A 26918-nucleotide genomic window follows, 5' to 3' on the forward strand; every position below is an offset into this window, starting at 1 on the left:
TTCCACAGCCTTTGTACAACCAATAACAAAATATAAGGCCTCCTCTGCAAAGGTTCAGCAACCTCGAGCTTAACCGGCCTGACCATGCCAACCTCCATGAAGTAGATCGACCATCGAGGTTTTTTTTAGTCGGACTACGTGATGCATGATAAAATTAGATTTGCATTCTCGTTTTTTATACAAAATTGAGTTCTTGTCATTTCAATACATGCCGTTGCTTAATTGTAAAGTCAAATCAGACAAGATTTCTAACATACTTCCAAAACTGACAACCTATCATGGCCATAATATAAACAAAAATATTTAAAAAGTTAACACACACCATACCAAATAAACATTTATATTTTAAAATGGGGATCATGTTCCCCATTATTAATTTTACTCGAAAATGTATATCTCTGCACTGGACAACGAGATTTCGAATTTTACGTGAGAGAGACTGAGACTTACAAAACCCTTTTGGCTTCATGTTACTACCCCTTATTGAAAATGCATATACTATTTATGATATTTGAAAATGAGAAGCGACTGAGTTATTCAAAATGTCATAAAATTTTATCATATTGTAAAATGCGCGGATAGTGTACATACATACTTTTAACAGTGTCCGCCCCCCCCCCCCGAAAAAAGTCTACCCCCTTCCCGGAGAAAAAAGTCTTGAAGAAACACTGATAGTGTAGTCAGCACTATGCCTTTACGTTTGCTAACTTCAGTCAGGTACCCTTTAAATCCGCTCTCTCTCTCTCTGTATATATATATATATATATATATATATATATATATATATATATATATATATATATATATATATATATATATATATATATATATTTACATATATAAACGTTTCATTTAATAGGTAATTAGAAATACCCCTTACCTTGTAAAGTATTAAGTGCGATCCCCGGTGGAACGTAATAATATTTCGTGTATGGTGATGTGACCGCAAGAACGTAAAGCACAAAAGTGGTGAATTCCGCCGCGTAAGATTTATCACTTAGCATCAGAAAGGTTAAAACTTTCAAACAGATGAAACAAGTTTGTGTTATACATTTTACCACACAATTTTAAATAGTATTAAATTAAATAGTTTTAAAAAAAAATAAATAATTTTTTTTTTTTTGACTTGGTGCGTTAAGAACTGCGCAAAGCCACCCTTATCCCCTCCTGGGGTATTCTAAACACACCCAACACAGAAATTATTTTTCGATGCAGTTTTAAGTTATTTAATTAGTTGAAGTAAATATTGATATAAAATAGACATTATTAATTAATTATTTTGTAAAATCAATTACAACTAAAACTACACCACGAAATCATATTAAGCTTCACATTTTAATGACATATAGAGAGTTCTATGATTTACTATGGGCCAGGGCAAAGTTTGGCCGGAACGGCGAAAACTGTTAATGACATTCGAAACTAAAGCGAATATAGAATTTGGCTACTATTAGGATTTTTATAAGATTTGCATAGGAACTGAATCATGGTTTTTGTGTTTAGAAAAAGGTAGAAGACATTATTGCGTAATAATGGAAAGAGATATAAACACGCATGTTTTTTTTTACCATGATACTTTAGTAGATTCAGAACACAATGGTTCTAATATACTCGAAAAAATGAAAATCGTAATTAGAACAGTCTGGCTCAAGGGAAGATATATATATATATATATATATATATATATATATATATATATATATATATATATATATATATATATATATATATATATATATATATATATATATATATATATGTATGTATATATATATATATATATATATATATATATATATATATATATATATATATATATATATATATATATACTGTGCATTTAGTATTATTGATAATATTTGCCCCGATTATCCATTGGGTAACATTGTATTCGCAAAAGGACACAAACAATAGTCAACTCCAGTATACATATCATCACACCACCCTATACGACCATTGCCAACGGGCCTTACCCAATACCAGTCTACCATCACACGCCAGTCTCCCCCGAACCCCCCCCCCCCCCCCCCCCCCAACTCATTTAACAGCCCGAACGTGTTAGCCAGAGCTGTATTTTCTATTTCGGTCATGTTACAAATAGCTCAATTATATGACACAGAAAATGTTTTTTTTTTAAATATACGTACAATTCACTATAATATACACAATCAAAGTGATTATTGCGATCGGGATTCTTAGAAAAAACGTCTGGAAGAAATAACAGAATGGGAGGATGTCCAGCATAAAAAGCAACTGAGTAAAAATGAGCATTGGCAGGTGTAGAATTAGTCTGTTCACCGACTTCTGACACAGAATGACTATCCAGAACATGGCCGCAAAAGCTATTTGAAGGCAGATATCAAATAGGTAATTTGCGAACCAGAAAATCCAAAATGGGACTCCTGTCATAGCTTCAAGCTGTCTGGCCCCGCTCTGAAAATAGAACATAAGGTTTAAACAGGTATATATTGTAATGTATTATACACAATACAGCTACTATTGTATTTGTAGATAATTTTCGCGATTTTATACTTATAGGGGGTGGGCGTGGTCGGGTCGGTAAAGTTCATGGTTGCAGTGTTTCTTCCAGACTTTTTTCTAAGGATTGGGGGGGGGGGGGCACTTGATATTTTCGGGGGGGGGGGGGGGGGGGGGGGGCGGACAACATTTTTCGGGAGGGGGGTGCGGACACTGGTAAAAGTATATATTTTCTATATAAATTCCATTTCATTGGGGGGGGGGGGGCGGTAGATTTCCTTCGGAAGGAATTCTGCATGGTTTCTAAACCGAAAAGTCCGGAGCTCCCACGCTGATAACTCGACAGCTGGGGACAGAAACCTATCTAGGAGAGAAAACTCCAAAATTAAACTACAAAGTTGGGTCTTGATGTATAAAGGCTATATAACGCAAAACCAGAAAGAAAAACAGACTGTAATCAGCCTGTATTGTTCATAACAAATAGACACGTAATGCTTAATTGTATTGGTGGAAATCCCTTCAAACATAAAAAAAATAAGAACGAAGAAGCAGAAAAAAACATTTTGTATTCAGAAAAGACTAAGCCTCTAAAAATTATTGTTGTGAATTTAATAAATTCGCATATGCATTGATCCACTTTTGGAATATCAGCGTTAAGATGCATACACGCAAATTTATATGGGTAAATTAGGCATCTGCGATTGACTTAAAGAAAACTTAATTTGCTGTTCTCTAACCAAGTCAATGTGTACTACAACTGTGATTTAAATTCGCCAATACATAGATAAATGGAAACTGATACTTACATTTCTTTCGTTGACCAACCAGCTAATTATGACTGCTTCTTCTTCGTTCTTAATTTTTAGCGTTGGAAGGGATCGAGCCTTATCTGACAGAGGGTTTAAACTCGAGACTTTTTTTTCAAATTTATCATCCATGAGTTTTATGCCGACTTGACCACGCCTCCACCGCAATTAAGGATGCGTGTCAACTGGTTATGCGCCATTGAGGCCATTGACTCCGATTTCAGCCTGCTTTTCTTTTTGGATTTGCTTCCATAGCCTTTGTACAACCAAGAACAAACTACAAGGCAGCAGTTGTTTAATTTCGGAGTTGTCTCTCCTAAAAGAGTGGCTGTCCCCAGCTAACGAGCCTCATCTGCCCGGGGGTTCGAACTCGAGACTTTTCGGTTTAGCAACCATGAGCTTTACCGACTCGACCACGCCGACCAATTATGACTGCGAATTCGTAGATGAATGGAAACTGATACTTACATTTCTTTCGCTAATCAACCAGCTAATTATGACTGTGTGCAAGGAGAGTAGAGCTAAAAAGATGCACAATACACTCAACATCGGAATTTGGAATTCTCTCGAAGATACATGGTCGGGTAGAACCCCACTTTGTATGGAGTAGTTAGTGCCAAGCCAGGCTCGGATGTGGGCGTTCAAGAAAAGATCTACCTAAAGGTCCATTAAAGTTACGCTGTTAGATCATTAAGTTTATATTAATACATAAATCAGCGCTTGGTGGCACTGCTAAAATGATTGAAATAGGTATTTTATATGTATGCAGAAATTCAGCTTGGTAACATGTTATTTCGGTAAATGTGCATATAAATGAGTATATATATATATATATATATATATATATATATATATATATATATATATATATATTTATTTATTTATTTATTTATTTATTTATTTATTTATGTGAACAATCTTACCGCGACGGGCTCACTGTGTACGTAATAACCCTGATAGTGAACGATACTAGGACTAGGTGGTTGGTTAATCTCAAAGCCCATCATCAGCTCCGTTTTGTATTTTCGCAAACTGTTGGCGCGGACCCATTGAAATATATTTGGGTTAAATGCCTACCGTAGAGAAGAGAGTTATGTTTATAATTTAGATTTTTTTTTTAAAATAAGAGAGGAACAATACAAACAATCATCAAACGGTCGTAAATAGGCTGTGCCCAAGTAGTCAGGCAAATAAATTAAATCGATCCAATCTCGACATACTGACATGGATTACTCTTAAAATAGCAATCAAACAATAATAAAAATACGACAAACCGGAAGGGTTATTTCAAATAACCTTTTAAAAACAGCTAACACCGGTATTTTTTTTTCTTCGCTGCCACCAGTTTTTTTCGTGGCCCACCGAGTTTTTTTTTCTTGGCGGCCCAACATGTTTTTATTTTCTTGGTGGCCGACCAAGTTTTTTTCAGGGGCCCCGCCGATAGCCCAGTCCACCCCTTCCTATACGCATAATGAATCCCACACTGTATTGATACAATTTTCGTAGTTTGAACACATCGCAGCAATTTTTTAAATTTGGAAATATTAATTTACATATGACTCAAAACACTTTGAAAACAAATAACAAAACTTACCAATGACTTGTTGGGCTCTACCACAAGCACGTCAGGAGGAAGAAGAGATATCAACCCGTGGTAGATGGCCACAGAGTTGTTGTCGCTTGGTTTACCAACAACGATGGTGATATTTTTGTAGTCACTGAGCTTAAAGTCCATTGGCAGAGTAACGTCAACGTAGGTACCTGCTACGTACGTCGCAGTCAAAAATAGATTCACCAGCAACACTGTTATCAGTGTCAGGCTGCTCCGTTTCAAAATAATCATTCTTTTTATCAATATAGCTTTGAATTGACACATGTGTAGTTTGACTCCTGTGTTTGTTGCTGCTATCCTATCAGGTTTGGTCTCTGGTGAAAAACAAACAAACAAAAAAAAAACAACAAAACTTGTAACTATATACAAGATACGTCGAGTGTACTTCACCGTTTTTTTTTACAGTGTGTTTTTAAATTAGAGTAAGGCTTAGAATCGAAATCCTTTGATTAGCTACACTTTCTTAAAATTCGTTTTAATTAGTAGGCTTTGCAATTATTTATTAATACTTTACAAATGTTACACGTAGTGTTGATGTCCAAATTAGTGACCTATTTGTAACTATACATTGAAAAACGAAAATTAAAGAAAACAATGCTATAATGTCTTGCTGTGACTAAGTGGCATAGCGAGGTCGGGTGTCACCCGGTGCGGCACTTAATGGTGTCACCCCCCCCCCAGAGGCGTAGTGACCCTTCCCGGGGACAAACTTTCAAACGTTCGTTTTGCACCCCCCCACCCTTAAACTTTCGATTTGCACTCCCCCCCCCCCTTCAAGTTTTTCTCTATATATTTTGCTATTGTTTTCCCTTGGTGTCACCCCCCTAAATGGTGTCACCCGTTGCGATCCGCACCCCCCACCCCCCCCCCCCCCCTCGCTACGCCTCTGCTGTGACTGTTTAGTAAAAATGGACTTAAAAAAAGTCGGATTCTCGTGAAGATTATATATATATATATATATATATATATATATATATATATATATATATATATATATATATATATATATATATATATATATATATATATACATATATATATATATATATATATATATTTATATATATATATATATATATATATATATATATATATATATATATATAGGCCTATATATATATATATATATATATATATGTTGTCTTGAGATGGTTGGCCCCTTGTCTACCTAGCTCTGATAGGCAATATCTTGAGAGAGTGGGCCCCAATGTCTATAGATAGATAGACGAAATGTGATAAATAAGTAAAAGATCTAATTCTCTGCCATCTGTTAAATTTTGAGTAATTTCCGTTATTTCCGAATTCTCAGAAATGCATGTGAATTTATAAAGGTACTAACATTCCGCACTATTATACACATATTGTTTGCTGTTTACTTGCTGCGCAATTCCTTTTTCTACTAGATAATATTCTATTTTAAAAAGTTTATGTTATGAAAAATTTATTAAAAATCATGACTGTATCCCGTGTTGACATCCGCTGTTGTTTTATATAAGAATATTCGAGAACATTTAGGGGAGATCAAACCCGTTTTAATTTGTAAGTAACACGATTTACTCATCATCTGTTCCTTTTTGTGCACACTGCTCACGGTGCCGCCACAAAAAGCTTCCTCCACTTTTATAAGTCTCCGTCAATTTTCCTGGCAGTCCCCCATGACAGTCCTTTCTCTGACAGAATCTCCACGTCTCCCTTGGCCATCCCTGCTTTCTTTTTTCATTGAAGCGTAGCACGATTGGCGAAATGGAATTATGTAATTTGGAAGCAGGAATCGCTACGAGTTTTTCACCATGATGCCGATGTTCTAGTAACTACCAGTTACTTCTTTCTTTTTCTTCTTCGTTCTTAATTTTAGTGTTGGAAGTATACGTGTCAACTGGTTATGCTCCATTGGGAAGTATACGTGTCAACTGGTTATGCGCCATTTAGAAGTATACGTGTCAACTGGTTATGCGCCATTGAGGCCATTGACTGCTTTTCTTTTTGGCTATGCTCCCATAGACTTTGTCTACAAGGCAAAGTTGTTTGATTTTGGAGTTGTCTCTCCTAGAAGAGTGGCTGTCCCCAGCTAACTAGCCTTATCTGCTCGAGGGTTTGAACTCGAGACTTTTGGCTTAGCAGCCATGAGCTACACCGACTCGACCAAGCCGACCCCTACTACCAGTGATTAATTTAGTCATAAATACTCAGGGAGCTAACTTACCTAAGACTACACTATGCTCTCTATCCATCTTGTCATCTTCTTGTAAATCTGGCATTTCCTTGACGCTTGTGCTCAGTTTTTGGCTTGCTGAAGCCGCCTGGGACGTGGCAGTGTGTCTCAAGGTGGACTCTCTTGGTGTCGGATCGACTTTTGTGTTGCCCATTTCGACATGTGAACTTGATTTAATATCAGCGGAAATTCTAGAATTTCATGTAGATTATATATATATATATATATATATATATATATATATATATATATATATATATATATATACATAAAGCTCAATGCTGTATGTAAAACGTTTGTAAAATGTTTGTCGTGGATGCTTTGATGGATTTAAGTGTTAGATTATTATAGTACTCATGGTCTAAATTTATGAGTTAAAAAATTACTATTGAAAGTCTTTAAAAACAATTTTATATACTTAGAATAATAATTTTCAATTATGAACATTACATAAAATTAAAATAAAGTGAATCGACGTTCATAAAATTTCTAAAATTATGTCTGAATTGTATTTGCATTTTGTCCTTTAGTTCTCATAACATCCCTTGATTTGGAAAACACAGTTACTTCCCTTTAAAGAACCATTAAATCGGGGGAAGAAAAAATTTACTTTTTATTACTTTGTTTTGGTGTTAAAAAAATAACATAATTATCGGGGATTGATTAAGTGCAATGTCGTTGGTATTTATAATACTGATTTTTATTTATTCTATGCACTGAACATACTGTTTACTAATTTTTTTTTAAATCAATAACATTTAATAATCCAGGTCCTACACATCCTATATGTTTTTTTCTTTCCATTTACGGATAAGCTTGGAGTATTATTATTTTGTTTACTAAATTGAAACAGGCGCGTCCGCCGGCGCCCCTGCACGGTTCGGTTCTGCGCCCTGGGCTATCATGTGAGCGCTATGCTGCAAAATTTCGTTTTAAACAGTGCGATAGACTATGGATAAGAAAGGTTACTATAGTCTTTAAGTGAATCAAATCCGGGCGTCCTCCAGCACAGGGTGCTATTTGGCGCCCCGGGCCTTCCCGTGTACGCTATGGTACCTACGTTCGCGTAAGTAAGTTCAAAAGACTATGAATAAGTTAGGTACTACAGTCGTTTACTAAGTTGAATCGGGTGGTTATGCCGCACTTTGTCATGGTGTGATTTGGCGCCCCGGGCTAGACTGTGGACACTTTGAGTTTATATTTGCGTTTATGTTTTCTTTGTGTTTGAGTTTGGGTTTGCGTTTGTGGTTGTGTTTGCGTTTGGATTTGGGTTTGGGTTTGTTTTCGTTTGCTTTTTTTTCTATGCGTTTGTGTTTTCGTTTGCTTTTTGTGTTTTCGTTTGTGTTTGTATTTGTGTTTGTGTAATGTTTCCTTTGTTTTTTTGGGTGTGTTTTGGTTTTGTTTGGTTGTGGTTGGGTTTGTGTTTGCGTTTGGATTTGTTTTCGTTTGCTTTTTTGTTTGCGTTAGTGTTTGTGTTTTCTTTGTGTTTGTGGTTGGGTTTGTCTTTGCGTTTGTTTTTGTGTTTTCGTTTGTGTTTGTTTTGTGTTAGTGTTATGTTTGCGTTTTTTGTGTTTTGGTTGGTTGTGGTTAGGGTGGGCAAAGCCCGGTAAATGCTGATTACTTAAACACACACGTTATGGTCCTTTACAGATACGTTATTCAGAGATGCCAGTGCAGGGCCTGGCCTGGACGGCTAGTATATATATATATATATATATATTTTTTTTTTTTTTTTTTTTTTTTTTTTTCTTGGTCAATAATTATTCAACTACTATTCTCGTATAAATAAACATAAAACTATCCTTAATATCGACATTACATGAAGTATCTCTCACATTCTCCCTAGTCCGAACTACCTGGCTTGCATACCATAACAACCCGTTCCTATGGCAAAACTTCACTCTCTTTCATCAGCGTCATCAAACATGATTTCGTCATATTTCTTGCAACAACATTCATTCGCACCAAAATACCTGATAAAACACACATCATAACAATGATGTATTTACTATTATTTCATAATGACGAACCTACCTACCTACCAACCTACCTCACTCCCTCCCAACCTACCTAATATTTGCGTAATTACAATTTGTTGCGCTGGCTAAAGTAAATAACTCAGTATATTTAATATTTTCACATATTGGTATGTGCCCAGCAGGTCAATACTTTAAAGACAGTGTCAATGCTTTAAAGACAGTGCCAATACTTTAAAGACAGTGCCAATACTTTATAGACAGTGTCAATACTATCGAACAGCCACAAGTGCTGATGGAGTCGCTGCTTGATATGACTGATTAGGACTATTTGATTTTAGAAGGTTATAGAAGAATGTCACATACAAAATGCAAACAAAATAAAACAATTTTGCAAGTTAACTTACGATTTCACAGCAGATGCTTTAGTAGATTCTTTTGTCGCTTGTTCTCTGGTATAAAAAATAACAGACACAGTAAATAAATTCGGAAACAAAAATGACATTAACAGTTAATAATTCTGATACTATTCTGAAACAGTAAATAATTAAAACAAAATATCAAATCGATTAAAGCACCGTTACAACAACAAATACATCATAATATATAAAGCCCATGTGCGCACTTCTCTCTCTCTCTCTCTCTCTCTCTCTCTCTCTTTCTCTATCCGCACAATACTTTCACAGACTATGATATCAGTATCTTCAGCGATATATGGAGAACTTATTACGGACTTTTGTTTAAAATAATATGTAGGATGTTTGGAATGTTTGAACTAAATGTTATTTAAAGAAGGAAAATAAAAATAAAGGCATATTTTAATGTAGAAATACAATTTTAATTATACAACGGAAAAGTGTTTATAGTTGTGACCAGAACGCAATAAATAATGACGTCACATGCCACATGTTTACACTATGGAAAGAACTCAACACTAATGGCGTCATCTTCCGATTTTAAAATATATAGAAAGGAACTATTTCATCCAACTTTGATTTAGATCTAGATCTATAGATCTACTTATCAAGACGTACGCTATGAAATATATACAATTTTCTCGGCCAAACTAATGCAAATTACTTTAAAAAACAACATAATGACCATTGAATAGCCGGGTTTTTAATGGAATCATTTAAATCTCTTAATCAGTGTTTGTATTTAATACGGTGTCCTGTTGACTAATAATTTATATAATTTGGTTTTAATTTTTCTAATAGGTATTGGTAGCCTGTTATTATAAATGTGCCGAATTTTTAGCTATTTAGTTATTTTTTTGCATGGTCTCTAATATTGTTAAACGTGTAGTAAAGCACATTGCGTTTTGACCAATCACTATTTTATAAAAATATTTTTCTCAAACATGTATAACATTAAAATATATAGGCCTATAATTTACGTGTAACGGGTACCGACGGCTAGTAAGTCTGATAAAACTCTTAGCTACTTGAAATAAATAATTTTGATAAGACTGATCAACTATTGATCAAGGAAAATTGGCTTGAAAAGAGTTGTGGAACAATAAAATACTTGTATTAAAATCTTTATGGGACAGCTTGGTCTTGTGGTAGAGCCAGTGGCGGAACTAGAAAAAAGGGCCACCCCGCAAAAATTTTTTTTAGGCCCCCCTATACATATATATATATATATGCCTATATATATATATATATATATATATATATATATATATATATATATATATATATATATATATATATATATATGCCTATATATATATATATATATATATATATATATATATATATATATATAAATTAAATATAAAAATATATATATAAAAATATATATAGAAATAAATATAATAAATATATATAAATAAAAATATAAACACAAAAAAAAACGAACATAGGATACTCATTGCTGGCCTGTTAGGGTTTTGAAAAAAAGTTGTTTTTTTTTCAATTAAAACAAATGACAACATCATGTCATGTGTGTAAGTGCATAAGTCTGTTTTGTGAAAATCAGTTTACTTTATCAATGCTATTAATATGACCTCTTAAATGCTATTCGGTCAAAAGAATATAAAACATGAAAGTTTTGTATAAATAATGCTGTCTCGTGTTATGTTTATTTTCTCTGTTTTTTTTTTTTAAATTTATATTATTAATTTTAAATACATTTCCTTTTTATGCAATGTCATTCTATAGTAAGTACTTTTTAAAAAAGTAGTTAAGAGAAGTATTTGCTTTTCAATTTGTTAAGTACAAATCTATTAAAAGGAGCTTATATGAGCACTCCTATTAGACTATTTTTTAAAAAAGGGAAATAAGTCATGGAAGTGGTTTAAATGTTTGCTTATCTTTGACAAGTTTGATTATAGGAGAAAGAGGGCTCGGCTTTCACAGTGGTTTAAAACAAAGGGAAAAAGAACATAAAATAGCGTGTGTTGGTGTATATAGAATAAAAATAACCCAACCGCAGCTACGGTAATCTTTTTTTACAAAACAACAATCAAGTCAAAAAATGCAAGAAAATTATTTTTTTTACTATAAAAAAATTATTATGGTCGGCTGTGGGCCCCTAAATGGCGAGCCCCCCCCCCCCCCCCCCCCCCCCCGCATTGCGGGGTCTGGCGGCACTGTAGTTCCGCCCCTGGGTAGAGCGCTAGACTGCTAACTCGAAAGTCTCGAGTAGAATGTCCCTGAGTTTGGCCAGCTCTAATGGGCGCCTAACTCACATTAGGGAAAACTAAGGCGGCTCGGCTTAGTGCCGACCACACTTTCCCTTAATATGCCGAGGTCTTTGAAACAGATGAGCTCTACTTCATCTGCCCCATGTGTCTTGGACACGAACGGAAAAAGATTATTTGATTTAATTTTTACTCACTGTACAGCAGCATCTTCCATCCTTGCAATGTTTCTGGAAAAAAATTGAAACTAATGTTAGCAATTGAATAAAACATGACAAAATCGTTAGAGTTTAATAAATTTCAATAAAATATTCAATTTTTATTTTTTTAATCGAAAGGCGATATTTTAAGTTAATATATAAGCAGGTAACAATAACTATAACCATTAGTAAGTTAAGTGATATTCCTCTTTGTTTAATATAGATAGATTCCTAATTATAAAGCAATAGGAACGTTTTATTTTAATGTAGTAAATTTATATAGACAATATCGTCAACGTTAACGGTAGTTGTTATTTTATGCAAACAAAGCCTTCATATAAACCAAAACAATCTTACAAAGGGACAAGATCTTGTGGTTTCTGCTCGATCCGTTCGCTGAAGCTGTCGATCAAATATTTCAATAATAATTAGTTTAACACATAGAGGAGTAGCTCTTCACTTTCACTAATTAATTCTTTTTAAAATTTGAATCTCTTACACCACACTCTGGTACCAGGGGCGTATTGACTGTGTCCAAGCGACTGGGATATAAATAAAAGCGGCCCCTTCTCGACTTCTTTTTAAGTGCAATTTTCTTTAACCAAGGCTAATTACCGAGGCTTACGAAGTCAACGGGGACACTTTACAGATTGCAGTATACAATAATGACAAAACAATTAACTGGGAGGGTTAATAATATACAGAAATTAAAAAAAAAAAACAACCCAAAATGGTATACCATGCAAGGGGAGAGGATAACAGCAAAAAATACATTAGACTGGAGTTCTAGAGGAAGAGGAAAATTAGGTAATTAATTTTTTTTATTAAGAAGTATTTCTAAAGCCCGATTACACAGGTAGTGCCACCACACCCCTTAATTATAAGAACATAAGAGAAACTTTAGGGGAGATCACTCGTGCTCTATATTTTTTCACAAAATCGAGTCTAGAACTCAGCATTGTTCATAAATATGGATGTTAACTCTAAACTGTGAAATCCTGCTTTTATGTAGCTCACAAAATAGTTATTAGCGATAAAATAATAAGTTCTATACCTAATCATTAAAAAAAATGTAAAAAAAAAACCAAAAAAAAAAAACCCGAAAGCAACACAATCAGATAAATTATAGATCTACTTTGTTATTTTAAGCCAAAATTTTACTTACGTTTCAATTTGTGAATCTAGTTTTGCTTTGTTCATCTCTCCAACTCTATATTAAAACATATAAAGAAAAAATATAAAGAAAATCTTAGAGATTAAACTTCACTTCTTTTTACTTTCTCGTATATACGAAGTATAGAGAAAGTCTTGTAATCGTGCAAAAAGAAAAAATCGAGATTTTTACAAATCTCGACGTTTTACACCTCACTGATACGGAAAAACATAATTTTGCAATCTTGTCCGCATGTCTGTGTGTCTGTGTGTCTGTCTGTCTGTCCGTGTGTAAACACGATAACTTGAGTACCGTTACAGCTAGGTTGATGAAATTTCATATATAAGTATTTTATCAAAATCGTAGATCCGTTTCAACTTTTGAGCGAATTCCGATAACCGGAAGTGGTACTTTTCCTACTTTGAATTTTTCAAAAGCCTATAACTTGAGTACTATTTCAGATAGATAAATGAAATTTCACATGTAAGTAAAAGATCTAATTCTCTACCTTCTGTTAAATTTTGAGTAATTTCCGTTGACTGGAAGTAGTAATTTACGCTACTTCCGATTTCTCAAAAAACTAATGTAAATTTTTAAAGTACTAATAATATTGCGCACTATTATACACTTTTTTTATTGGGCGTTCACTTGGTGTGCAATTAATCTGTCTACGAGATTTTATTCTATGTTTAAAACTTTAAGCATTTAAAATGGATTAAAAATCATGTCTATAGCCCGAGTTCCCATCCCCTGTTATTTTATATAAGAATATTCCAGAAAGTTTAGGGGAGATCACTCCCGGTTTATTAAACCATGGTCAAGCAAATGTGGTTAGAATATAAAACAAGTAAAAATAAACCTTTACAAACAAAAACGTCGTAAAAAACTGTCAATATCAAGCTTTTATAAAAATTATTTACTTAAAAGGAGAAAATGATTCATTTTCTTTTTATATTCTAATGAACCACTATTTAATTAACTAGCAAAAAAAACGTTGGTCGCTCATTAAATTTTTAGTAAAGTTACTCCCTACGTTAAAATAAGAAAATGAGTTTTATACACTATTTTCTATTCTTTGGTGGTTCTGAGGACAAGATTCTCTTTCATGTGTTATAACAGCCCTACCACGTCACCTAAATTTATCATTTCCACTTTTTGTTACTGGAAAAAATAATCTTATATAATTTTTTTTTGCTTCATTTGATATTCGATTGTGTGAAAAATGTATTGTCCTTAAGTTGTCAACTGAAAGAATTTTACTTTGTGAACCTACAATACATCAACAAAATCCCATTCAACTGTGATAATAAAAAAAGTGAATTAGGCCAACTTTTTAGTGCACATTTTTACTGTACCAAAAGACAAGACCCTTAAAAGTTTCAATGACCTTGTGTAATCATAGGTACAACTTTACCTGAGAAAGACATCCTCCATTGTTGTTGCTGACAGTCCATACGATTGTAAATTCAACGAAGCCATTTTTTTGTCTAAACTTTGCAAAAGTTTTGGGAATTCACTGACGCAGTTATCAGGAAGTATAAACGTAATCTCTGATATGTTGGAAGACTTAGGATAAAAAGAAAGAAAAAATAACATAAACTATAAGTCAACAAATAAATACGCATGCAGACGTTTATGTGAATATTCAACAGACGTTGTATGAAGCGATACATAGATGGTATGGCACTTAATGGAGTGTAAAACACACGATTATATACGTCAGCATTAGTTAAGGTTGTTTCTGCATCCAACTCAGTGGCCTAGTCTGGATGTTTCTTTTCCAGCATATATATATATATATATATATATATATATATATATATATATATATATATATATATATATATATATATATAAACAAAAAATAAATAAATGAATGAATGAAAAAATGGATGAACGAATGAATAAGTATTTATGTATTTATGTATGTATGTATATATGCAGTAGCGTAGCGAGGGGGGGGGGGGGCGGGGGGGTACATATGTCCCCGGGCGCCGACCTTAGGGGGGCGCCAAATTGAAAGTTTGAGGGGGGGTGGGGGGTGGAAATGAAAAGTTCGAGGGGGGGGTGCAAATCGAAAGTTTGAGGGTGGGGGTGCAAATGAAAAGTTCGAGGGGGGGGGGGGTGCAAATCGAAAATTTGCTCCCAAGGGGGCGCCAAATTGAAAGTATGTCCCCGGGCGCCGGGAAGGGTCGCTACGCCTCTGTATATATGTATATATGTGTATATATATGTATATATATATATATATATATATATATATATATATATATATATATATATATATATATATATATATATTAAATAAATAAAAGTTTATAAAAATTGAACCACTATTTCAATAGATTCCTATCGTTTCATACCTCGTATCGTTGCCTACGGCCTGAGCCCAAGCCAAATGAACGGCTCTATCATTTCTTACCTTTACATTTCACTCACCTGATAAATAGCTGCCTGCACGGTTGACAAGACGTGTTGAATCACTTTGTGTTCAGCACAGGTACCACCCTTGACCAAAGTCAGTCTATAACCAATTCCTAATTTAAAAAAATAAAATACCTTTATAGAAACACGCTTTTAAATGCACTGAAAATAAGAAAAGAAAATTAATTTGCTTTCCTTAACAAAAGCTTGAGATCTTTTACATATTTTAGTTTTAGTGTATTTAAAAGCTTGTTACTATAAAGGTTTTTTTTTAATATTTGTTTTATTTTCCCTTTTTTAGTGATTCCCAATTTATGAAGTCGACTAAAATTATTTCCTTTAAAACACCACCAGTTGCTCGCGATATGTGAAAGACGATTATCTGCCCCGTGAAAGCAGCCATTCGTGACCATATTTTTAAAGACGACACCAAGTTCTTAATCTTCTTACCTCCCCTTAGTTTCAAATAGTTTATAAACTTTATTAACTGCCCCTAAGAACATTCACTAGTTCGACGGGCTATACGATCGTAAGCATTCTCGTGAACCACAGCTCACCAGACTGTTAGGGTGATCGTGCCTAGCTGGTTATCTCCCCTTCTGTTATTGAACATAGAAATTTATCGAGTGATTTAATTCATTATCTTATTTTTAATGACTAATTAAACATCTAATTAAATTAAAAGATACATAGACTTGAATTGTATCTGGAAAGTTTGAACAAAATCGCTGCATTAGAAGTGGGTCAAAATTGAGTTAGAACATTTGCCACAAAATCACACACAAATAAACCGGGACTGATCTCACCTAAACTTTCTCGAATATTCTTATATAACTCGGAATATAGACATGATTTTAAATTCGAAGTGACTACTGGAAGAGGATTTTTCTCCCCAACGTCTCCACTTAGTCGGCAAAAGATAGCTCTGCGCATGCGCAGTGACCTACGGTTAGGGCTAGAATTAGGGTTAGGGCTAGGATTAGGGCTAGGGTTAGGGTTAGGGTTAGGGATAGGATTAGGGTTAGGGATAGGATTAGGTCTAGGGCTAGGGCTAGGGTTAGGGTTAGGGTTAGGAATAGGATTAGGGTTAGGGATAGGGTTAGGGTTAGGGTTAGGGATATGGTTAGGGATAGGATTAGGGTTGGTGTTAGGGTTCTGCGGTTGTAAACACACGCATGCGCAGTACCATCGAAAACATCTCCGAAATGGCAAGTCGTAGTTTCTCTCAAATTGCGCATGCGTATCTTATTCCGGCTAGCATCGGCCTTTTAAATTACTTAAACTTTTAAAAATAGAATAGAATCTCGTAGAAAAAAGAATTGCGCACCAAGCGAACGCCAAAAGAAAATGTGCATAATAGTGGGCAATATTATTAGTACTTTTTAAATTTACATGCATTTTTTGAGAAATCGGAAATAGCGTAAATCACTACTTTCGGTCAACAGAAATTACTTAAAATTTGACAGAAGGTAGAGAATTAGATCTTTTACTTAATTGTGAAATTTCATTTATCTATCTGAAATAGTACTCAAGTTATAGTCTTTTGAAAAATTCAAAGTAGAAAAAGTACCACTTCCGGTTATCGGAAATCGCCCAAAAGTTGATACGGATCTACGATTTTGATAAAATACTTATATATGAAATTTCAGCAACCTAGCTGTAATGGTACTCAAGTAATCGTGTTTACACACGGACACACACAGACAGACAGACAGACAGACACACAGACATACGGACAAGATTGCAAAATTATGTTTTTCCGTATCAGTGAGGTGTAAAACGTCTAGATTTGTACAAATCTCGATTTTTTTTTGCACGATTACAATTCTTTCTCTATACTTCGTATATACGAGAAAGTAAAAAAAGAACTAAACAAACAGACGTTGTGAACTAAATAAAAGCTTGGAATAAAAGATATACAAAAATATTTGTTCATAATTCTAGTGTTGGAAAACATTCCCTCCAACACAATTAAATATACGTGTCAACTGGTTATGCGCCATTTAGGCCGTTGACTCCGATTTCAGCGTGCTTTTTGTTTTTGAACAAACTACAAGGCAGCAGTTGTTAGAAGTGTTGCTGTCCCTATCTATCGAGCCTCATCTCCCCGAGGATTCGAACTCGCAACTTTTAGGTTTAGCAACCATGAGCTTTACCGACTCGACCACGCCGACTTGTTCTCAATAGCTAGCTATTAAATGCATTGAAAATGAGAAAATAGAACGAATTAGCTTCCTGTCGTAAAAGTTTTGGTTGCTAAAATATGTAAAAGATCTCACGAGCAACCTCAATTTAATTAAGCTGTACCATAAATTTTCTTTAAGAACATGGGCGTCCCGCAGCACTTGACGACGCCGCTGGCCATGATGGCTATCCGGTCACTCAGGTAGTCGGCCTCGTCCATAAAATGTGTCGTCATCAAGAGTGTACGTCCTTGGCGCAGGTTGGTCAGACAACGCCACAAGTCCCTGCGAGAACTGGGATCGAGTCCCGTCGAGGGCTCGTCCAGGAATACGGTCTGTGGATAGTATCACTTTAGAATCATCAGTTGGACATACATATTGGAGTCAACATGGAATATGGTCTGTGGAAAGTGTCACATTAGAATCAGGAGTTGGACATAAATATTGGAGTCATTTGTTGATCTTGAAAACTTTTAGATCACTATCATGAAGTCACTAGCTTGATGTCAGTACTTGTTGTCACCACCTGGGTCTCACTAACTTGCTGTCACTACCTTTATGTCACTATCTTGATGTCACTACCTGAGTCTCACTACCTTGATGTCACTACCTTGATGTCACTACCTGAGTCTCACTACCTTGATGTCACTACCCTAGCGTCAGTACCTTGGTATTCCCAACAAAAGCACAAGCCACGGAAATCTTTCTCTTCTGCCCTCCAGATAACTTTTTAGGATAGTCGTCGATTTTATTTTCTATTCCGAACTGCGATAATGTCCTAAACGCTTCGTCTCTGTTTATCGAATCTTGTCGCATCTGTCATGAAAAAAAAAATATTAAAAGATTATGTTTGATTTGAGAGTAAAAAGTACAGAAATATAGTATGAAAAACACATCGAGTCTTTAGCATTTCATAAAATAATAACATAGACGGAGAAAGAGCAATTTCTATGACCTCTCCACTGATTTAAGGAAATCATTTAGATTTTAAACTGCTTAATAACCGAAACTTCAATAAAAAAAAGGCTTAAGGTACCAATCCTCTAGTCACAAAGAGGGTAGAAGAACTCCAACAAAGATATCCCGTTCTAAGCTTTAGTCAGTTTTTTACTTTCTCGTATATACGAAGTATAGAGAAAGTATTGTAATCGTGCAAAAAAATCTCTTGAAATTTTAACAATTTTCACCGTATTACACCTCAGTCCTTCATCCCATCCGAAGTATAGAGGACTTATTTTAATCGGGCAAAAATTATCAATCCAGATTTATCAAAATTAAGAGGTTTTATGCGTAATCCATTCTGAAAACCTGGGCTTTGCAATCCTGCCCGTATGTCTGTGTGTCTGTCTGTCTCTGTGTCTGCGTGTGTGTAAACACGATTACTTGAGTACCGTTACAGCTAGGTTGATGAAATTTTATATATAAGTATTTTATCAAAATCGTAGATCCATATCAACTTTTGAGCGATTTCCGATAACCGGAAGTGGTACTTTTTCTACTTTGAATTTTTCAAAAGCCTATAACTTGAGTATTATTTCAGATATATAAATGAAATTTCACATGTGAGTAAAAGATCTAATTTTCTACCTTCTGTTAAATTTTGAGTAGTTTCCGTTGACTGGAAGTAGTAATTTACGATACTTCCGATTTCTCAAAAAACTAATGTAAATTTTTAAAGTACTAATAATATTGCGCACTATTATGCACTTTTTTTATTTGGCGTTCACTTGGTGTGCAATTCTTTTGTCTACGATATTTTATTCTATTTTTAAAACTTTAAGTATTTAAAATGGATTAAAAATCATGTCTATAGCCCGAGTTCCCCTCCCCTGTTGTTTTATATAAGAATATTGGAGAACTTTCAGGGGAGATAACTCCCGGTTTATTTTTAAAAGTTCTTTTGTATTATTAGCTATGTCTTATCCGAGTTTGATGTTGCGACAATGACATGTGTATCTTCCAATCTGACTAACTTTCACTGTAATATGAATGCTCCCTTATGACTAACTCGCACTGTTTGTGAGGGTTCCCTTATGACTAACTCGCACTGTTTGTGAAGGTTGCCTTATGACTAACTCGCACTGTTTGTGAAGGTCCCCTTATGACTAACTCGCACTGTTTGTGAAGGTTGCCTTATGACTAACTCGCACTGTTTGTGAAGGTCCCCTTATGACTAACTCACACTGTTTGTGAGGTTCCCTTATGACTAACTCGCACTGTTTGTGAAGGTTCCCTTATGACTAACTCACACTGTTTGTGTTGTGTTGCCTTATGACTAACTCGCACTGTTTGTGTTGTGTTGCCTTATGACTAACTCGCACTGTTTGTGAAGGTTCCCTTATGACTAACTCGCACTGTTTGTAAAGCTAACACACATTAATTGTGATGCTTCCACTATGGCTAACTCACATTAAGTTTCAAGCTTCCCTTAAGACTCGCAACCACTAAATGTGAAGCTTTCATTAAGACTAACACACATTAAGTGTGAAACGTAGCCCTTGAAAAGTATGCAGTAAAATCTCAATGAAAAACTAACTGTACTTGTATAGAAAACCATATGCTTTAAGGAGTTAGAAAAATCCAAAATAAAATTAAATCATTTTTTATTGACATACACTGTTAGTAACTATTGATAATTACGTACAACGATAGAAAGCATTTCTACGTATTGATATATATATATATATATATATATATATATATATATATATATATATATATATATATATATATATATATATATATATATATATATATACATATATTGTAAGACACACACAAATATAGACAAAGATTACATGAAACAGAGACGAAACGATATTATTCAATGCAAAGAGAACCATAACATAGGTTTAATTTTCCACCTTGAAGGACTGAACCTTTCGTTTCGTGTTGTAGCAATTCTGCTACAAAGTGTAATAATCTGAAATGAATCTACGCTAAGTTAAGAACCCGAGTTTACTATTCTGAATTCCTGCTCTACCCCTTTTGACATAGATTAATACCTATAACCTAATATATGTTACAAATCAGAGAAAAGATACTTTCCTTATTGTACAAGACCATGTGCTCGTAGATTTTACTGCCTCAGCAAAAAGCTCATAGACTAAGACAAAACAAAGCAGGTAAAAGACACTACCTTAGTGTAGAAGACCATATGCTCGTAGATTGCGAACGTTAGTAAAAAGTACATTGACTAAAACTTTAAGGACTTTAAAGAAAGCAGAGAAAAGATTGCTACCTTAGTATAGAAGACCATATGCTCGTAGACTGTGAGTCTGGGAAAAAACAAATCGTACTGAGGACAGAAGCCCAGAGTTTTTCTAATGGCTGTCAGGTTTCTGACAACATCCATGCCGTCTATCATCACTTGACCGCGAGTTATGGGGGTTAGACCTGATAAGGTTAATAAAATAAATTGCTGTCAGATCTACCAGTGTACAGTATGTCGTGTGAAAATAAAAGTTTAAGTAATCTATATTCTACTAATAATCAGCTATTTTAACACGTTTTTTTTTGGGGGGGGGTGTCTCTCGGTTCCGTTTGATCAGTGCACCTGCAATATATGTAGAACTTTAAAATACGTAGGCCTATTTATGTATAAAAACATATTTTTTTCAAAAATATGTTATACACAAACTTATTTAAAGATTTAAATTAAATTAAAGATTCATAAGTATAAACACACGTTTAACTATACGATTTGAGCACAATTATTTTTTTTTTACAAAATAGCCTTCTAGGAAAATTAAGAAATTTTGAAATATAAAGCTAAACTATATGTCACTTTGCTAGTTTTATTATGTTCCAACACTATTATCGATTTTTAATTGAATACGATTGAGAGTTCTTGTAATTCGAAAATACAATAAATGCATCTAGATCTACGTATAAACTAGAGTTAAGCTGTCGGAGAAAAGTAGGCCCAAACAAAATTAATTACTTTAAAACAAAAACAAGTATAAAAACAAAATAAATTATATAATTATTTACTAAACTATTTCAAAATGCTCTTTGTTTCATAGCAATGGTGTGATTTCTTTTTAAATGTGTATGGTAAAGTTGCCTATCTCAAATGGCGGGACATGGGGCAGGTGAAGTAGATTTCACCAGTTTCTGTGGTCAACACCAAGCTCAGAAGAAATCGGTGTTTTTAAAAGACAAAAACATGTCTGAGGTGTGATGAGTCTGGCTTTTTATGACATATGTTTGACAGTTGGAAGAGGAAGATCAAACAAACAAGCGTGACGCCATTTATGAAACGCCCCCTAAACCCACATTTATCTGAAGGATAATGGGTGCTCTAGTATCTTTTAAAATATTGGGGTTTAATTTGGTGTGTTTAAAAAAAAGTGCAAATCGGTAAAAACAGTTACTTTTGAAAAATACTCGAGTGTTATATTATTTTTTAATAAATTATATAACTTTCGACTATAACTGCTAATCATTTGTATTTAATTGTGCTAGTCAACATGAAAGCTCCTGACATATTACCAATAGTCATAAATACAATGTTTATTAACACTATACTAAAACTTCTATCACCTAATGTATTTTGATATATCAATATTACCTGCACAACTATAAAATTATATTTGTATCGTTGATCATTAATAACTCTTTATTACAAAAAAGCTAGGAATTAACCCCTAATTAAGATCTTTAAAACATCAATTAAGCAAGAAAATACTTTTCGAAAAAATAAATCCCAACCTAATATCTTCAACAAAATCGTTTCACCAAAAACATGTGCATCACTCACTGCCTAAGATCATGGAAATAATTTCACCAAATCAAACAGTCTATCACTGCCTACCTAAGATCATTGAAATAATTTCACCAAATCAATTAGTCCATCACTCCCTACCTAAGATCATTGAAATAATTTCACCAAATCAAACAGTCTATCACTCCCTACCTAAGATCATTGAAATAATTTCACCAAATCAAACAGTCTATCACCTACCTAAGATCATGGAAATAATTTAACCACATCAAACAGTCTATCACTCCCTACCTAAGATCATTGAAATAATTTCACCAAAATCAAACGGTCTATCACCTACCTAAGATCATTGAAATAATTTCACCAAATCAAACAGTCTATCACTCCCTACCTAAGATCATTGAAATAATTTCACCAAATCAAACAGTCTATCACCTACCTAAGATCATGGAAATAATTTAACCACATCAAACAGTCTATCACTCCCTACCTAAGATCATTGAAATAATTTCACCAAAATCAAACGGTCTATCACCTACCTAAGATCATTGAAATAATTTCACCAAATCAAACAGTCTATCACTCCCTACCTAAAATCATTGAAATAATTTCACCAAATCAAACAGTCTATCACCTACCTAAGATCATTGAAATAATTTCACCAAATCAAACAGTCTATAATTCCCTACCTAAGATCATTGAAATAGTTTCACCAAATCAAACAGTCTATCACCTACCTAAGATCATTGAAATAATTTCACCAAATCAAACAGTCTATCACTCCCTACCTAAGATCATTGAAATAATTTCACCAAATCAAACAGTCTATCACCTACCTAAGATTATTGAAATAATTTCACCAAATCAAACAGTCTATCACTCCCTACCTAAGATCATTGAAATAATTTCACCAAATCAAACAGTCTATCACTCCCTACCTAAGATCATTGAAATAATTTCATCAAATCAAACAGTCTATTACTCCCTACCTAAGATGATTGAAATAATTTCACCAAATCAAACGGTCTATCACCTACCTAAGATCATTGAAATAATTTCACCAAATCAAACAGTCTATCACTCCCTACCTAAGATCATTGAAATAATTTCACCAAAATCAAACGGTCTATCACCTACCTAAGATCATTGAAATAATTTCACCAAGTCAAACAGTCTATCACTCCCTACCTAAGATCATTGAAATAATTTCACCAAATCAAACAGTCTATCACCTACCTAAGATCATTGAAATAATTTCACCAAATCAAACAGTCTATCACTCCCTACCTAAGGTCATTGAAATAATTTCACCAAATCAAACAGTCTATCACCTACCTAAGATTATTGAAATAATTTCACCAAATCAAACAGTCTATCACTCCCTACCTAAGATCATTGAAATAATTTCACCAAATCAAACAGTCTATCACTCCCTACATAAGATCATTGAAATAATTTCACCAAATCAAACAGTCTATCACTCCCTACCTAAGATCATTGAAATAATTTCACCAAAATCAAACGGTCTATCACCTACCTAAGATCATTGAAATAATTTCACCAAGTCAAACAGTCTATCACTCCCTACCTAAGATCATTGAAATAATTTCACCAAATCAAACAGTCTATCACCTACCTAAGATCATTGAAATAATTTCACCAAATCAAACAGTCTATCAATCCCTACCTAAGATCATTGAAATAATATCACCAAATTAAACAGTCTATCACTCCCTACCTAAGATCATTTAAATAATTTCACCAAATCAAACAGTCTATCACTCCCTACCTAAGATCATTGAAATAATTTCACCAAATCAAACAGTCTATCACTCCCTACCTAAGATCATTGAAATAATTTCACCAAATCAAACAGTCTATCACTCCCTACCTAAGATCATTGAAAAATTTCACCAAAATCAAACGGTCTATTACCTACCTAAGATCATTGAAATAATTTCACCAAATCAAACAGTCTATCAATCCCTACCTAAGATCATTGAAATAATATCACCAAATTAAACAGTCTATTACTCCTTACCTAAGATCATTGAAAAAATTTCACCAAATCAAACAGTCTATCACTCCCTACCTATGATCATTAAAATAATTTCACCAAATCAAACAGTCTATCACTCCCTACCTAAGATCATTGAAATAATTTCACCAAATCAAGCAGTCTATCACTACCTACCTAAGATCATAGAAATAATTTAACCAAATCAAAGAGTCTATCACTACCTACCTAAGATCATTGAAATCATCGTCGTTTTGCCAGCACCATTGTGTCCGAGTAACATGGTAATCTGGTTGGTGTAGATGTCCAGACTGACGCCAGAAACTACCATGGCGTTACCGTACGTCTGGAAAAAATAAATGTTTGTTGACAAGCTACAATTAATTCAATATAATCAATCTCATATGTTGAGTTTTTATCGTTTATCATATTAAGATAAAAATACTACTAGCACAAAAAAAAACGAATTTCTAGTTTGCATAAGCTATAAAAAGCATGTACTATTCCGGTTAACACAACTATTACAAAACATTTTGATATGTGCTCTGCAAAATAAATTAAAATGTTTTTTTTTTACAATAATTAAACTGTTGTTATATAAGGTATTAAAGCAATGAACACACACTACCCACCTTTACAAAGTTTCATTTAGATTAAGTACATTGCAAAACCTTAAAGATAGTTCTTTTCTACTATCTATATATATAATTCTCTTCTTTGAGACGTTAGAAAACAAGCTCTCTAGGAAATCTGGTGAGCTGTGGTTCACGCTTAATGTTAACAATCGTAGAGCCGGGTTTAGTGACGGCTATTAGGGGCAGATAATTTAGTTTGAAACTATTTTAAACTTAGGGGAGGTAGCTAAGAGGAGGCTGCTTTCACGAGGGGGTGGGGGTTAGGGGTTGGGGGAAAGGAGGGGGGGGGTTATCGTCCTAAACTACTTACTGATAGTGTTTTAAAGCAAATATTTTCAGAGACAGCAGTGTTGATACGCCGCGGGTCGGCTCGTATTAATAATTAGACGAAATGATATTCATAAATAAAATAATTTCAATTTCAGCAGTACCTCGACTTAATCGTTTTCAAATACGAAATAATTGTCCACAAAAGAATTACCTTGACCAAGTCACGAACGACAATTCCTATTGTCTCATTCCCTGAAGGCTTTTCAAAGAACTTTTCATTTTGTTGAGGTACGGGAGGGATTACTGTTTTCTTTATTTCAAAGCTGCTGTGCTGTTGATCAATGATATTTTATTTTCGATTAAACAATTGTGGTGGTGAATGTCTTTTTTGTTGTTGGTTTTAATGTTATTCAGTGATTATTTGTTATTGTTTTTTTGTTATTATCTGTCGCCCACTGGTATAGTCCTAGACACTGTTCTGTTTGTATTATAGGTTGTCGTTTATAGGGACTATTTGTTTCAGTGTAGTAGGACTAGGAAAGTTGGGTGTACTTGGGTTGAAAGCGTGCAAGTACCCGTCTATCTCACCGGTTACCACTGGGTGTGAGAGATTGGGGCCAGTGGCGTAGGCAGGGGGGGGGTCAGAACCCACCTCCCCCATAGACCCCTCGGTAAATACACAAAGGTTGACGGGGGGGGTGCAAAATCGAAAGTTTGAGGGGGGTGCAAATCAAAACTTTGAGGGGGTGGTGGTGCAAATCAAAAGTTTGTCCTCGGGGCCGGGGAGGGACGCTACGCCTCTGATATATACATTTGTAATGCGGGAAAAAATTTGAACCCCCCCCCTTCCCATGAGACGATCCTGGCTACGACACTGTTGGGGGCGGACGCCAGGCGGGAAGATATTTGTCTATTTTTTTTCTAAGCTTTTATCTAGATTACACTGTTTGTGGGCTGTGACAAATCTGGCAACTCAGTTTTGAAAAAAAAAGTCTAATGCGATTTCGTTCAAACTTCAATGGGTCGGGGTGGTTGAGTTGGTAAACCGAAGTCTCTTCTAGGAGAGACAGCTCCAAAATCAAGCAACTCCCGCCTAGTAGTTTTTTCTTGGCTGGACAAAGACCGTGGAAGTAATGGAAAAAGAAAAGCAGGCTAAAATCGGAGTCAATGGCCTCAATGGCGCATAACCAGTTGACACGTATAGTAAACTGTGTTCGAGGGAATCCCTTTCAACACTAAAATTTAGAACGAAGAAGATGATGTCACATGTATGGCAATGTGCTGTCCGGATGGTTACTTATATACCTGTATCCAGGGGCGTAGCGAGGGGGGGGGGGGCGGGGGGGGGGGTGCGGACCGCACCGGGTGACACCATTTAGGGGGTGACACCAAGGCAAAAAATAGCAAAATATATAGAGAAAAACTTGAGGGGGGGGGTGCAAATCGAAAGTATGAGGGGGGGAGGGTGCATATCGAAAACTTGAGGGGAGGGGTGCAAATCGAAAGTTTGAGTGGGGGGGGGGGGGTGCAAATCGAAAATTTGAAAGTTTGTCCCCGGGAAGGGTCGCTACGCCTCTGG

General features: G+C 34.7%; 1 protein-coding gene across 1 annotated transcript in view; it reads right to left on the reverse strand.

Annotated features, from left to right (window-relative positions):
• The window catches only part of LOC131940873 (ATP-binding cassette sub-family A member 2), a 56504-nt gene that overhangs the window by 13620 nt on the left and 15966 nt on the right, over nucleotides 1–26918 (reverse strand). The window contains exons 9-25 of the mRNA XM_059299778.1: nucleotides 25551–25670; nucleotides 24663–24780; nucleotides 20933–21087; nucleotides 18358–18507; nucleotides 17816–18026; nucleotides 15524–15621; nucleotides 14499–14650; nucleotides 13097–13141; nucleotides 12289–12333; nucleotides 11929–11961; nucleotides 9492–9536; nucleotides 7100–7299; nucleotides 4879–5210; nucleotides 4208–4357; nucleotides 3753–3941; nucleotides 2148–2433; nucleotides 881–1018 (exon numbers count right to left, since the gene is read on the reverse strand). Coding sequence (XP_059155761.1) covers nucleotides 881–1018; nucleotides 2148–2433; nucleotides 3753–3941; nucleotides 4208–4357; nucleotides 4879–5210; nucleotides 7100–7299; nucleotides 9492–9536; nucleotides 11929–11961; nucleotides 12289–12333; nucleotides 13097–13141; nucleotides 14499–14650; nucleotides 15524–15621; nucleotides 17816–18026; nucleotides 18358–18507; nucleotides 20933–21087; nucleotides 24663–24780; nucleotides 25551–25670 — 2467 coding nt within the window. The remainder of the gene's footprint in view (nucleotides 1–880; nucleotides 1019–2147; nucleotides 2434–3752; nucleotides 3942–4207; nucleotides 4358–4878; nucleotides 5211–7099; nucleotides 7300–9491; nucleotides 9537–11928; nucleotides 11962–12288; nucleotides 12334–13096; nucleotides 13142–14498; nucleotides 14651–15523; nucleotides 15622–17815; nucleotides 18027–18357; nucleotides 18508–20932; nucleotides 21088–24662; nucleotides 24781–25550; nucleotides 25671–26918) is intronic.

Source organism: Physella acuta, unplaced genomic scaffold, assembly GCF_028476545.2.
Source record: "Physella acuta isolate Inbredline_101_S28 unplaced genomic scaffold, ASM2847654v3 ptg000025l, whole genome shotgun sequence".
NCBI classification, from domain to species: domain Eukaryota; kingdom Metazoa; phylum Mollusca; class Gastropoda; family Physidae; genus Physella; species Physella acuta.